At 35.5% G+C, this 13,030-nt stretch overlaps 1 protein-coding gene and 1 non-coding gene across 5 annotated transcripts in view; both read right to left on the minus strand.

Annotated features, from left to right (window-relative positions):
• Positions 1-13,030, minus strand: part of FAM118B (family with sequence similarity 118 member B) — a 45,649-nt gene that overhangs the window by 15,686 nt on the left and 16,933 nt on the right. For all 4 annotated transcript variants that reach the window (XM_006915199.3, XM_006915197.3, XM_015592011.2 and 1 more), the window contains 3 exons: positions 11,055-11,124; positions 6,187-6,279; positions 1,431-1,683 (listed from right to left, as the gene is read on the minus strand). In XM_006915199.3, the coding sequence (XP_006915261.1) occupies positions 1,431-1,683; positions 6,187-6,272 (339 nt within the window). In that variant the 5' untranslated portion in view covers positions 6,273-6,279; positions 11,055-11,124. The remainder of the gene's footprint in view (positions 1-1,430; positions 1,684-6,186; positions 6,280-11,054; positions 11,125-13,030) is intronic.
• LOC112482524 lies at positions 6,478-6,596 on the minus strand. The gene has a single exon (XR_003047334.1). It is a non-coding gene; the product is annotated as a 5S ribosomal RNA (ribosomal RNA).

Below are 13,030 nucleotides of genomic sequence, written 5' to 3' on the forward strand. Positions count from 1 at the left end.
ATCCTAATGGTATCTCATATGGTTTTGATGTGCATTTTTCAAATTACTAATGGTGTTAAGCATCTTTTCATGTGTTTATTGGCCATTTGCATATCTTCTTGGAAAAATGTCTATGCAAATGCTTTGCTATTTTTAAATTGGATTATTGGCCTTTTTATTGTTAAGTTGTAACAGTTCTTTATATAGTCAGTCGGGATACAACCTTCTCAGATACATGAACTGCTAATATTTTCTCCCATTCTGGGGCTGTCTTTTCATGTTCTTGATAGTCTTCTTACAGCCTAACAGTTTTTAATTTTGGTGAAGTACAATTCACCTACTTTTTACTTTGTGGCACGTGCTTTTTGTGTCATGTTTTAAAAATCACTGCTAGATCCAAGGTCATGAAGCTTTAAGCCTTTGTTTTCTAAGAGTTTTATGGTTTTAGCTCTCCTATTTAAGACTTTAATCTATTTTGGGTTAATTTTGTATATGGTATGAGGTAGAGGTCCCATAAGCTCTTTAAAGCCTATTAGTTCTTTACATTCTTCTAGGTTAGTAACAACTTATCCCAACTAAGGACAAGAAAGTGAAAAGAGGAAGTAAAAGGCCCTGAGTTTCTGAAATAAGTCATGAACTGGAAGGAAATTTATTTTAAATACCTGTCTTTTAGGCTAACTCTTAATGATACTTCTTTCCTACAGGCTATAGGGCCAGGGCAGAGGAGAATAATACTGATAATGAACTTTTAAGGAATAAGAGTTAAAGATATATATTTTAAGGTGCACTTGACTTATTAAGATTTAGAACATGCTTTGGTTACTCTATTATTCCAAAAATTTCTTAAGTAAATCCTGATTTTTAAGACATTTTTAAGGTAAAACAAGACAAAGAAGCCCTTAGCTATTAGGAAACCGGTATCCAACTCAGTTCGACAAAGCAAGACAAAATTCCTTATAAATATTTTGAGTGATTGACTTTAAAAGGAACATTAAAAACTTGTGTTGCTTCATCCATAAAATGATAAGAATTACCTGTAATCTTTCTGAGGTTCTCTAAAAGGCATGGATGCTAATGAACACAGCTTTTATAGCAGTGAGTACAGAAAAAAGTAATTCAAAATACAGCTATAGTGGAACAGTGGTCTCATTTTTGTACACATAAAGGCCTTATCATCATCGCCATCATCACACACATATGCGTGCGTGTGCGTGTGCGCGCGCGCGCGCGCACACACACATACCATCATCACACACATATGCGTGCGTGTGCGTGTGTGCGCGCGCGCGCACACACACACACACACACACAGAAATGGTGTCAAGGTAACTACCCTAAATAGGTCCATAAACAGATATTTTATGGAAGAGGCAAATGTGATGCAAATCTACAAGATTACATTCAGTGTGCATGTGATGTTTTTAGGAAATTTCAAATGGCAGAATACTCACAGGAGAGAGTTTCTGGATAAGGTCATGGGCAACATGGACAAGATTCTTGTCCTCATGGAGACACTTCTGAAATTTTTTGCTCTCCTCATCTTCTAGAAGATCAAAATCAATGGCAGCATCCAGTAAGGCTTGAATTAACCCCTTCCAGGATTTCAGGGCTGGAACCTGAGGTGCAACTGCAGCACTAATGCCTGTTCCAATCACCAGCACGAGTTCCCGTGGCTTCTTACTTTTTAAGCTCGGAAGCAGCTTCCTGAAAAAGTCCAACAAATGAGAGGATGGGGAACATCCAGCAGATATGAGGCACATGAAAAGACTGTCTAAAACCATGGTGTTCAGCTATAACTTTTATAGCTGCAAAGATGACAAATGCCAGTTTGTGACACCTCTCCAAAGCAGCCTAAGCAAAAAGACCAGAATATCATGCCAATGCTTGCTGAAAAACAAAGTAATAAACCTATTTCAGTAATCCTAAAAAGCAATCTTAAAATTAGATTTCTCTCCTTCCCAGTCCTCTCAATTTAAGAAAACCCACTAATATTATGAAAAGGTCCAATTATATTATAGCTCAGATGAATTTTGCTGTTATGTTTTAAATCAATATTAAATTTCAAAGAACATGTTTGATTTGAATTCCTGAGAAAACAAAACCCCATACAAATTATATTGCTATTGTTAAGAAACAAACAGGAGATGAAAAAAGGCCAATAAAAAATGTAAGCCCAACCTAAGAGCTCATAAATAGATGACTGTATAAAAATGTGGTAGATATATACAATGGAATATTACTCAGCTATAAAAGAAAAAGAAAGAATGAAATCTTACCATTCGCAACAACATGATGGACCTAGAGGGTATTATGCTAAGTGAAATAAGTCGGACAGAGAAAGACAAAGACCATATGATTTCACTTACATGTGGAATCTAAAGAACAACAACAAAAAAAGCCGAACAAAACAGAAACAGACTCACAGATACAGAGAAAAACTGGTGGTTGCTAGATGGGAGGGGGCTTAGAAGGCTGGGTGAGAAAGGTGAAGGGATTAAGAAGTACAAACAGGTAGTTACAAAACAGCCACAGGGCTGTAAAGTACAGCATAGGGAATATAGTCAATAATATTGTAATGGCTATGTATGATGCCAGGTGGGTACTAGAGTAATCCAAGGGATCGCTTCATAAATTATATGAATGTCTAACCATTTTGCTGTACACCTGAAACTAAGATGAAATAATGTTAAATGTCAACTCTAATTGGAAAAAAATGTCAAATTTAACTTGTTTCCTAAGTTTATAGAACTAGCAGCTTAAACCTGTTAAAGAAACTCATTTTTGTACCTTTCCAATGCCCCAACTTTGACCTAAATATGTGTTTCACATTCTGGGGGGGAAAAAAAAAAGTTAGCCCAAATTTGGTGATTATTAAGATAAAGTTGAACATGACTAAAACTCAGCGAGACAGTCAAACATGGGAACAAGTCTGCCTTCGGTTTGTTCCAGATATCCTCAGACCAAAAAGAAACAAAAAGTGGCCAAGAGAATTCTAATAACACAGGAGCCTCACAAACTCAAAAAAACAAAGAAAATATTCAACAGATATGACAGAAAGTGAAAAACGTTCCTTTCTTACCAGGATAAACACAGAGTTCTGTGCCAAAGTTCCTACGTGAGACAGCATGAGCACAAGATTTTGTGTTTCGGTTCCTCACCCCACTTCATTATGGAGACTATAATAAAATCTGTTTGAAATTATTTAATTTTTGCTGATGGCACGTTTTTCCCCCCGAAATTGCCTTTCTCAACCCTTTGTCCAAATCATAAAATGAAGAGACACAGGATCAGCATTTTGGCATACTCCGGGGACAAACAGTGCTTCTAGCCTTGGGAAACTTGGCTTTGGGAAAACCATCTCTAGAATTGCCTTCCCTACTCTCAATTCCTACATTCAGTCATTCAACACAGATGAAAAATTTATCGAGTACCAGATACTACAAGAGATATTAGTGATATATTTATGAAAAAAATGGAGTTCCTAATCTCAAAAGTTTAGTCTACAGGAAAAGACTAATAGATATTAGTAGCAAATGAAAAATGAGTTTCAGTTCAAGGGAATTGAGATAGTGAAGCATAAACAAATGTAAACCCCCAAATTTCTAAGATTCACAAAAAAATTAAATAGTGGTTAAATCTGAGGATTGGGGAGAAAAAGGATTTTTACTTTTCACTTGATTGTGCTGTACTATTTGAATTTTTTTACCTCATACATTATTAGAGATTTGACCTAATTTAAGATTTCCAGTTAAAAAGGAAAAATTTACAGTTGTGTTTCATTCCGGTTCTTTCTAAAACCCTAATTTTTTTTTAGAAGGCATAAAGTAGAAATTTAGAATTCATAAAGTAGAACAGGAAAAGATAATAGCACACAACAGAGGTCCACTCAGTTTTAGAAATTGTAGTCTACAGCCATGCCACCCTGAATATGCCCGATCTCATCTGATCTCGGAAGCTAAGCAGAGTCGGGCCTGGTTAGTACTTGGATGGGAGACTACCTAGGAAGAGCATGAAAAAAAAGAAAAAAGAAATTGTAATCTGTAGAACCTTTGGACTGTTCAGGTACATCAGAAGGTGGAGGGGCAGGTAGGCCCCAAATAGTCAAATTCACTGCAAGGTTATACTAAGCTGTTAGAACTCTAAGACTGGAGGCTTGCCTTCCAGAAAGGTTGAATCAGAGGATTCTCAATTTGAGAACACTGTGCGCAGCTCAGGAAGGGGGATTAAGTAAAAGTCTGTATAAGACTCTCCCCTGGCCCCTTCCCCCAGAAGACTCCTGCACACTCACAGTCAAGCTTATACTTGAACCCCATCCCCCACCCGGTCAGGAGATGGGAGGATTCCTCTTTGGCAAAAATGACCAGCATGAGAGAAAAGACTCCCAGATGCTGACAGGTGGCAGTCCCTCAGATGTACAACCTGTCCCATGTTTGAGATCCACAGTGAAGGCCATCAGCAACCAAGCCCCTTACGCACACAGATTCTCCAATTGGCTTTTCAGGGTTTTCTCTTAAATGTGAGCAGACAAATAAGGGTCACCTTACATTTGGGCAAAGCCCCCAACCTAAGAGTTTAACCAAAGTACCAGATAGAATGGAACTTGGAGGAAACAAGAGACAAAAGAAAGAAAAACTGAAAACAATGACATCTTCATATAGATTTTTAAAAAAAGGTATCTATGAAACATGAATGGATGCTATAAAAAAGGGATGGGCAAACAAAAAGATTTCTTGAAAATTAAAAATATAACTGAAATAAAAAATTCACAAGGTTGGAAAGTAAAACTGAAAAAAATCTCTGAAAAAGTAGGATTATAAAAACGCAAGTGATAGAAAAATGTAAGAAAATTAGAGACTTAATCCAGAAAGTCCGACATCTGACTACTGAGTTCTATAAAGACAGAATAGAGAAAAACTGTAACGAAAATTCAGATAAGCAACAACAAAATTTCTCTAAAATGAAATTATTAGTAGCCAGCTTGAAAGATCACTCGATAACTAGATTCATATGAAGATACATCACTGTGAAATTTCAGGTTACTGGGAATAAAATAACCATCCTTACAACCTTCTAATGAGAAAAAGTAAGAGGTCATGTAATACAAAGGGCTGAGAATCAGAAGAGAGTGGCTATTTTGGCAGGAACACTTAGACATTAGCAGAGAATGAGCACTGACTTCATAACACTAAGGAGAACAACTACATATCCCAAATCCTATACTCAACCAAATCATCAAATAAATGTAAGAGTATGATAAAGATATTTTCAAATGTCTCCAAAAACTTTTCTCCTATGCATCCTTACTGAGGAAGTTAATGTGACATTCTTCAGCAAAATGAAGGAGTACACCAAAAAAGAAGACAGGAAATCCAGGAAACAAGATCCAACACAAGAGAGACGTAAAAGGAATTCTTAGGGTGATGGAAAAGGAAAACAGTAAAATCAGCAATGTAGCAGCCAGAGAGCAACTTGTCCAGAGCAGAGCACAGTCCAGAGGAAGAATCCATAAAACAAATGTAACTAGTACATCAGTGATCTGTGTCAGCACATCTAGGAGGCTGACTTCTGTCACAGAGTTTAAAGATAAATTGATAGGTACACAAAAAACAAAGCGAACCAAAAAAAAAAAGAGAGAGAGAGAGAGACAATTTTTAATAACTTGGAGGGAAAAATGGACCAAAAAAAGAAATGTAATAACACATTAGTCTCATCCGTGAGTACTATTTATCATAAAATATAAATATTAAAAACTGATTTAATAAAAAATGTGATCTAAAACACACTTGGGGAGCTGTGGGGAGTATGTATGGTATGTGTTAGGGGAGCAAGTGGGGGAGGATCCGTGAGAACAAGCTTAATCTTTATCTTCCATAATTGGAAATAGATAAAACCAAAACACTAAAATATAGCAGTACACATGCTGCATTTTAAAATATGGATGTAAATATTAGAGAAACATAAAAAAAAGTTGAAAATGAAAAGTGTCTGAGGAGGGAGGCATTATGAACCCTGAAGTACTGATTTGTAAAATTACATACATTTGTGACCTTGAAAAAAAATAAAAATTAAAACCAAAAAAGAAATGATTTAATTTTCATATAAAGGTCCATTTTAATTAGTGAAAACAACTGGGATGTAGGGGGCAAGTTTGTCATCTACCATTAATGGTACTGTACTATGCTCCTCAGACTCCCTTCCCCTGTTTACCTGGGCTTTTTGGTGGGGGGTGCGCCATCATTGAAGAATCCAAAAATCTCGTCTATATCAGAGGCCTGGCTCCCTGTAGAAGCCATCCAGTTTCTAAAATAGATTAAACACCATGGACCACAATTAGATCTGTAAAGTGTATCATTCAAAATAGTGCCACACATTAAACAGTTTTAATTAAGCTGTACATCTTATTTTTTATTTTTAAAAATTTTTTTAGGTCAACCTTTGGTTGACCTCACAGATTGCAAGGACCTTGACAGTTTACAATCTCTTATTTTTTATTTTTTATACCTATAGCACCTGGTCTTCCTAGGTGGTCTCCCATCCAAGTACTAACCAGGCCCGACCCTGCTTAGCTTCCGAGATCAGACGGGATCGGGCTTGTTCAGGGTGGCATGGCCATAGAGTAAGCTATACATCTTAAAGGTGTTTAAAGGTATCCCCTGCTTAACAGAAGTCCATTAATTAATGAACGACCCAAACTTAAGGAATTAAATTCATCTAAAAGAAAGTAACCTCAAAATTATGACTTTGGTGCTTCATACTGCTGCCTTGCTTCTGTTCCCACAGGCTGTCTCCCCACCCCATCCTACACCCCACCAAAAACAAAAACAAAAAACAAAACAAAACAAAACAAAACAATGTCAGCTCATATCAATTAGTGGCCATCATTTCGTGAAGCCTAAGAAACACCTGTTATTTCCCTGAGACAGGCTTGGGGAAGACACAGGGGACAAAACAATCCACAGATAAGTGTGCTAATAGCCCCCAAATGATCTATTTACTATCAGCTAAAAAAAAAAATCACTGGGTCAAGAACAATCAATATTCATTTGCTGATTGTTAAGACATTCCTTGTTGCTGGACAACTGTGTCCTCATAGGCAGTGAGACATGTCTCTCTAGCTAAACACAGAGTGATAAATGGGAAAGGTATTATCAAGCAAAGATACAGGAAAAATGACCAATTATGTTCAGGTGATGAGATAACTAGCAAAAGTAAAAATATTATTCTGAATTAGAATGAAACCTATAAAGAGAAGTTTTACTTGCTCAAAATTTTAGTAAACCTGCTAAATCTACAGACCATTACTTCTAAAATAGCAATATTTCAAATAGTATATGTACATATGCAAACACAATACAGAAGACAATATGTATTACCAGAGTTTTGGGCGTTTTATTATCTTTCATTCTCAATATTTAGAAAGAATGAATTACTAATAATTATTTGAAGTTTACTATTTTATTAGAAAGCTTTTTTTCTTTATTAAAACACTTTTTAAAGTTTGCTGATTTATTTTTCTGGGAAATAGAAAGCTCAGTTCCTCACCCCTTATTCCATCACACATAATGGAGTTCTTCTTTAATATCATAATCATTAGGAATATAGGAATCACAAACTCACTGAAGTGAGTTAGAAAGTAAACTGTCCTTCTAGACAAACTTTTGATTCTGCTGGTGAGAAATCTGGGGCTCAGAGAAGACAGCTGAATTCCTTAACTCAGTAAATCTTGCCTTAACAAGCACAAGATACTTGTTAAAAGTATGTTTTTAAAAACAGTCAATTAAGTTAAAAGACAGTATATGTTTCCAGAACTAGAACTTCCAGAATCTTCAGGGGATTCTTATGATTCATGACACAAATAAGAAACACCTAAATGAAATTAAACGCTCCCAACTTTTTTGCTAAATGTAGGACACACTCTAAACATACCATATGTCATCCTTTAAGTGTACACATTACTTATTACAGCTAACAGCTCCCCAGGTTTGCTAATACCAATAGTCAGGAATTAATCACCATTTAAATATTTCTATGAAGTTTTAATTTATGTGAAGTAATTTCCTACTAAGTCTACTAAGCTCTAGATTGGAGAAGTAGTGGTAGAAGAATGGTTCTATATAGGGCAATCCATCAGTTTGGGGATATTTTTTAAAAGGACACAATGAAAAGTGTACAAATGCTTACGCTCTTTCCTTAAATATGGTTCTAGAAACCCATTATCTAAACGAATTACACCCATGTAAAAACTACTGTGTATTGAGAAAGATGAAAATGAAGTATACAGAGAAGTAATTTAATGTTTATTAAGTTTTGAAGACAGACATCTTCAGAATTAAATGTTCAATTCAGCTACTAAACTAATGTTATTTAACATACTCTTATATAGTGCTTACATGTCGGGCACTATTTATAAATATTAACTCATGTAATCTCCATAACCTTCTGGAGTACATACATCACCCTATTTTAGAGATGAGAAACCTGAGGCCCAGAAAGGCTGGGTGTCAGAATTCAAACCAATGTGGTGTGGTCTGCTCCCAAAGTCCATGCTCTTAATTGCACTATTACCACCTAGAAACATTCTTCAAATATTAGCTTCTCAGCTTTTTGTTTTTAATTTATAGTCCAAAACTATCAAAAAAGGAAGCTGCTACACTCTAGAGAGATTTACTGGAAACAATTCTGTGTAATGCTTAATAGGGGCTATATGACCAGGCATACTGTTGATGCAATCATGACATCAGAAGCTGAAATAAGCAATCTTTTCTGGGGACAAGGACTATGTGCTACTACCTACCACCACCACTAATCAAATAGAACTCTAGATGGGTCCTATCATTTCTCCTGGAAAATATGCAGTCAGTTTTGCTGACAGGTGGTCAATTCTTAGGTGTCTACTTGTGAATTCTAAGCTATTTGATTTTTTTCTTTACAGAGTCAACTGTTCCAAAAGTCCACTTCATCTACATAATCTAAGAGAATTAAATACGAACAACAGCTCTTGACAAGTTGTTACTGGAATGTTTTGGGTCTTCTTATTTAGGAAATAAATGAGATGTAATTCCATATCCCACGTTATATCTGATCATATAATCATCCTGTTTTCTAAGAAGATAACATCTTTTCTTCAGTCTAAAGGATGTCTCATATGACATAGGTCACATGTATACCCTGGTGGCACCTAAGCATAAACCAGATCTTATTCCTTCTAGACTACTGCTTCAAAAAAAAAAAAAATCTGTTCTAGCATTTTATCCTAAACAATATGCAGTTACTGCTAAAGAGCTTCCAAGCTAATTGTGAAAAAATTTTATAGAATTCCGAATACGTATCAACTAGTTGACACATTAATCTCTTTATGTGATCACTATCTGAGTTTTCATTTTAGTGGGACATGCTATATATAGCAGAAGTGGAAAAAGCTTTTTGTCACAAGAAAACAAAGGCAATTATCTGTGGCAGTGTCTTCATTACTCCAATTACTGCTAAGGCACTGAGAAATCCTTCAAGGGCAATAGAGTTCAACAAAATAAGTCAGATACTTAGTAAATGCTGAGAAAAGTAACAGCAACCTCATTAACAAAATTTTTAAAGCCTAAGCTTTCACATAAGATAGGACACTTATACTTTGAAATCTATCAGCTTGGCAGGAAATAGAATGCTTGTATCTGGTAGATGAGAAAGAGAAAAATGAAGGCAAGTGTTCTAGGAAAACTCCATTAAGAAACATGAAAAAAGGACAAGAGAAAAGGGACTGGTTATATGAATGAAATCAGTTTGCACTAACCAGAGGACTTGTGGATTGAAAACAATGAAAGAACCCCAAACAGCTTTCGCTTTCGTGGTGTCTTGGTGCCAAGCAAAAATGTCAAAATCTGACGCCTTTTTCCATCTAAGAATCAGAGTGAGGTCTCCCAGCTTGAGTTCCTCATCCTGACCTATGTATCTCTCCCCACTTCCAGTGTGTAGTCTTCGGCTCAAACAACTGACAGACCAGGAGGAATGCAGAATAATTCACTTTGGTATATGATTTTGGAATAAATCAACAGGAGAGAAAAATTCTAATGATGGCATTTTTGCCTGGAAGTAAAAGGTAAAAACGAATAGTTTAAGAAGGTGGTACATTTCTTGCTCTAAAAGCTCTCCCACAACTTTTTTAAAAAAATAAAACAGTGAACTGGAATAAAGACTGGCTTATTTCTGTAGCATAAACATAGAAAAGGGTTAACTTCATTTTTAAGAGAAAAAGATAGTCATCCTCTGACTTGGAAGAAATCAAAACACCTCTAATTGTGGCTTTTGGACTAATTCCAACACATCTGGTTTTTAGCATCTAGGGGGAAATGGAGGGAGAAAAGGATACACAGTATAAGGTACTACAAAAGAGCACCCAACAAGTTCATTGATAAGTAACGAATTAAATATTTTACTCGGGTAGTTGATGAATTCAGCTCTACAATGTAGACTGCAGCCTCTCTTATCAGGGTATAAAACAATTTTTCCATTTTCTTCCTTCTAATGTGCACAAAGAGATGGAACTGATAAGGCAGGAATTACATCTCAACACGTGAGGGTCTGATTCCTCTGTGTACTCCAGTCTCGAAGTACTTCCTCCACTTCTGGTTAACTTAGTCTGCTCTCACTTTCATCTCTAAATTCTAAGTGCCTGACACCCTCTACCTTCTGTCAGGTAAGATCTGTATCACATTCACTTCCTGAAAATTTGCTTTAATGTAGTCACTGATAAAACGCCAGATTGACACCACTTATTCTTGGTATTTTACCAGCAAACAATGACCCATACATGAACAATGTGAGAATGACCTCATCAGAGGTAAGGACTGAGAGGTATAACTCCAAATTCTAGAAAGCCTTTTTAACTCAAGTCTCAAAATAAATTACATTGATATCCAAGGCTCAAGAGCTCAGATGTGGCTTATACTTGTTACTTTCAATTATAAAATCAACATAAGACATCATGTATAGAGAACAAAACTGTTTTGAGAAGGAATAATAAAACATCCAAATTAAAATCTGATTTGAATTAGAAGTTGGTGATGAAAGTTGATGATTTTTACCGTGCAAAGAATGAGAACTTCCTTCTTTGTCACTGCTTTCCCTCCTGTGAAGCTTCTGAGAAGGTATATCCTGAAAACAATGACATATTGCTAAGAAAGGAGATTTCAAAAATGCTAAAAATATATATATATATATATGATCATATCAAGTAGTACAATCATATAATTTCATCACAAATGATAGTAGGCTATTCATTAAAAATGAGATTAAATAAATCTTCAAGGCCAAGATTTTATGTTCTAGTGAATCTTTAAAAATCAAATTCCTCCTATTAAAACAGTGTGAATTACACATGGCGATACCCTCAACTGCTTGCTTTTCATGCCAACAGAATACACACAATATGCTGTGTAAAAATGCAGATTCATCCAAGTCTGGGCGACCCCAGAAAAATGTCATCATTATAGAGGAGCTCTTTATGAGGTGAAATTTGGTAAGTTTTAAAGAAGAGATAACTCTTCTGTCACGATAAAAATAAAAATCTTTAGTAAGAATATCCCACCTAATTTCCACCCTTTTTCGATTTCTTGAGGATTTCTTACTTGAACAGTACTGAGTTGACTATTAGAAAAAAAGTATATTTTGACAACATGAAGCTTGACAAATCTTATGATTAAAAACCCCAAGTACAGCTGAATGTTAATAGCGATTAAGTGAATTCATTGTCAACACCAGGTGAAACATCGCAGGTCCCACACTGCGGCCATGTAATCCAAATCCCATTAATAGCAAAACTAAAGACAGAATATAAGATACAAAGTAGACCTGTTTTACAATTATTCTTAGAGTTAATTAAGAGTAAAATAAATAAAATGTTCTGCAGCATTAAGATAAACAAAAATAAATCACCCAAGTCCAGTTTATTCATTAATTTCAAGTTAATGTTCAAGTGCACAACTTCTTAAAGATATAAAAGATACAAAATAATTGAATAGACACCCATCTTAGGTTCTTAATTATGTTTCAAACTCAGTTATCAGAATATCCAATAGAGACGGATTTAATAAGCTTGCTTTTATTTAGTGTAAATTCATTTTTAATTTTGTCATTCGACAGCTATTAAATGTCTACTACATGCTAAAAGCTCTTGACCTTCCCACTTAAATGGCAATGGAACTGGATTTCCTTTTAAAGAAAGAGAGTAAACTACTTAATTTTGAGGTGATTCATATATAGTACTAAATAGACGACGAAGGGAAAAGTCCTGGCAAATTTTTCAAGGGCCCTTCTAACTTGGCAGTTATATGAACTTGCACTGTTTTCCTTTTTTACTGTGAGATCAAAGTAGAACGTTTTGCTTCAGAAAGTCAAAGACTCATGCGTCTCAGCATTTTTCTGAGTAATCTTACCTCAGCTTCTGCTTCATGGGAAACTACACTAGAAGCAATGAATAGCAATTCACAGCTAGGACTCCAATATGAAACAACCATGATGAATTAGAAAAGGAATTGAAGAGAAAGAAGTTTAAGAAACTACAAAAGGATACTCCATGAAAAATAAAATTCAGAAACAACATGGGAAAAGATCAATTATGGGCAAGGATGGCTGCAATCACTCTAGTGATCTTACTGGATAAACTGAGACTGGTTCTTTACAAAGAGTTTTGTGCATCATAAAGATGATACTGAAGATATCTACTAACATAGTAAACTTGATATGCACATGACTTTGGCAATACTCTACTATATCAGTCACTGAATGGGACCTTACAAAAACAGTGTGCCTGATTTAGATTAGAAACTTAACACATGCAAAATTTCACTGAGTCAAAGAGCAGAAGACACAGATCACCAAATAAAAACATTAACAGAGCTACTGAGCTTGAAAAAAATGAGGGCAGTAACAAAACCTGTTCTTAAAGGGCAGTCTCCCCCAACTAAACCCTATTCACCCCATCACTGCTCCTCTTAGAGACAAGTGCATGTGGGACCTTGGCCACCTTCTGCTATATATATACATACATACATATATATAT

Source organism: Pteropus alecto, unplaced genomic scaffold (genome assembly GCF_000325575.1).
Source record: "Pteropus alecto unplaced genomic scaffold, ASM32557v1 scaffold135, whole genome shotgun sequence".
In the NCBI taxonomy this organism is placed as follows: Eukaryota; Metazoa; Chordata; class Mammalia; order Chiroptera; family Pteropodidae; genus Pteropus; species Pteropus alecto.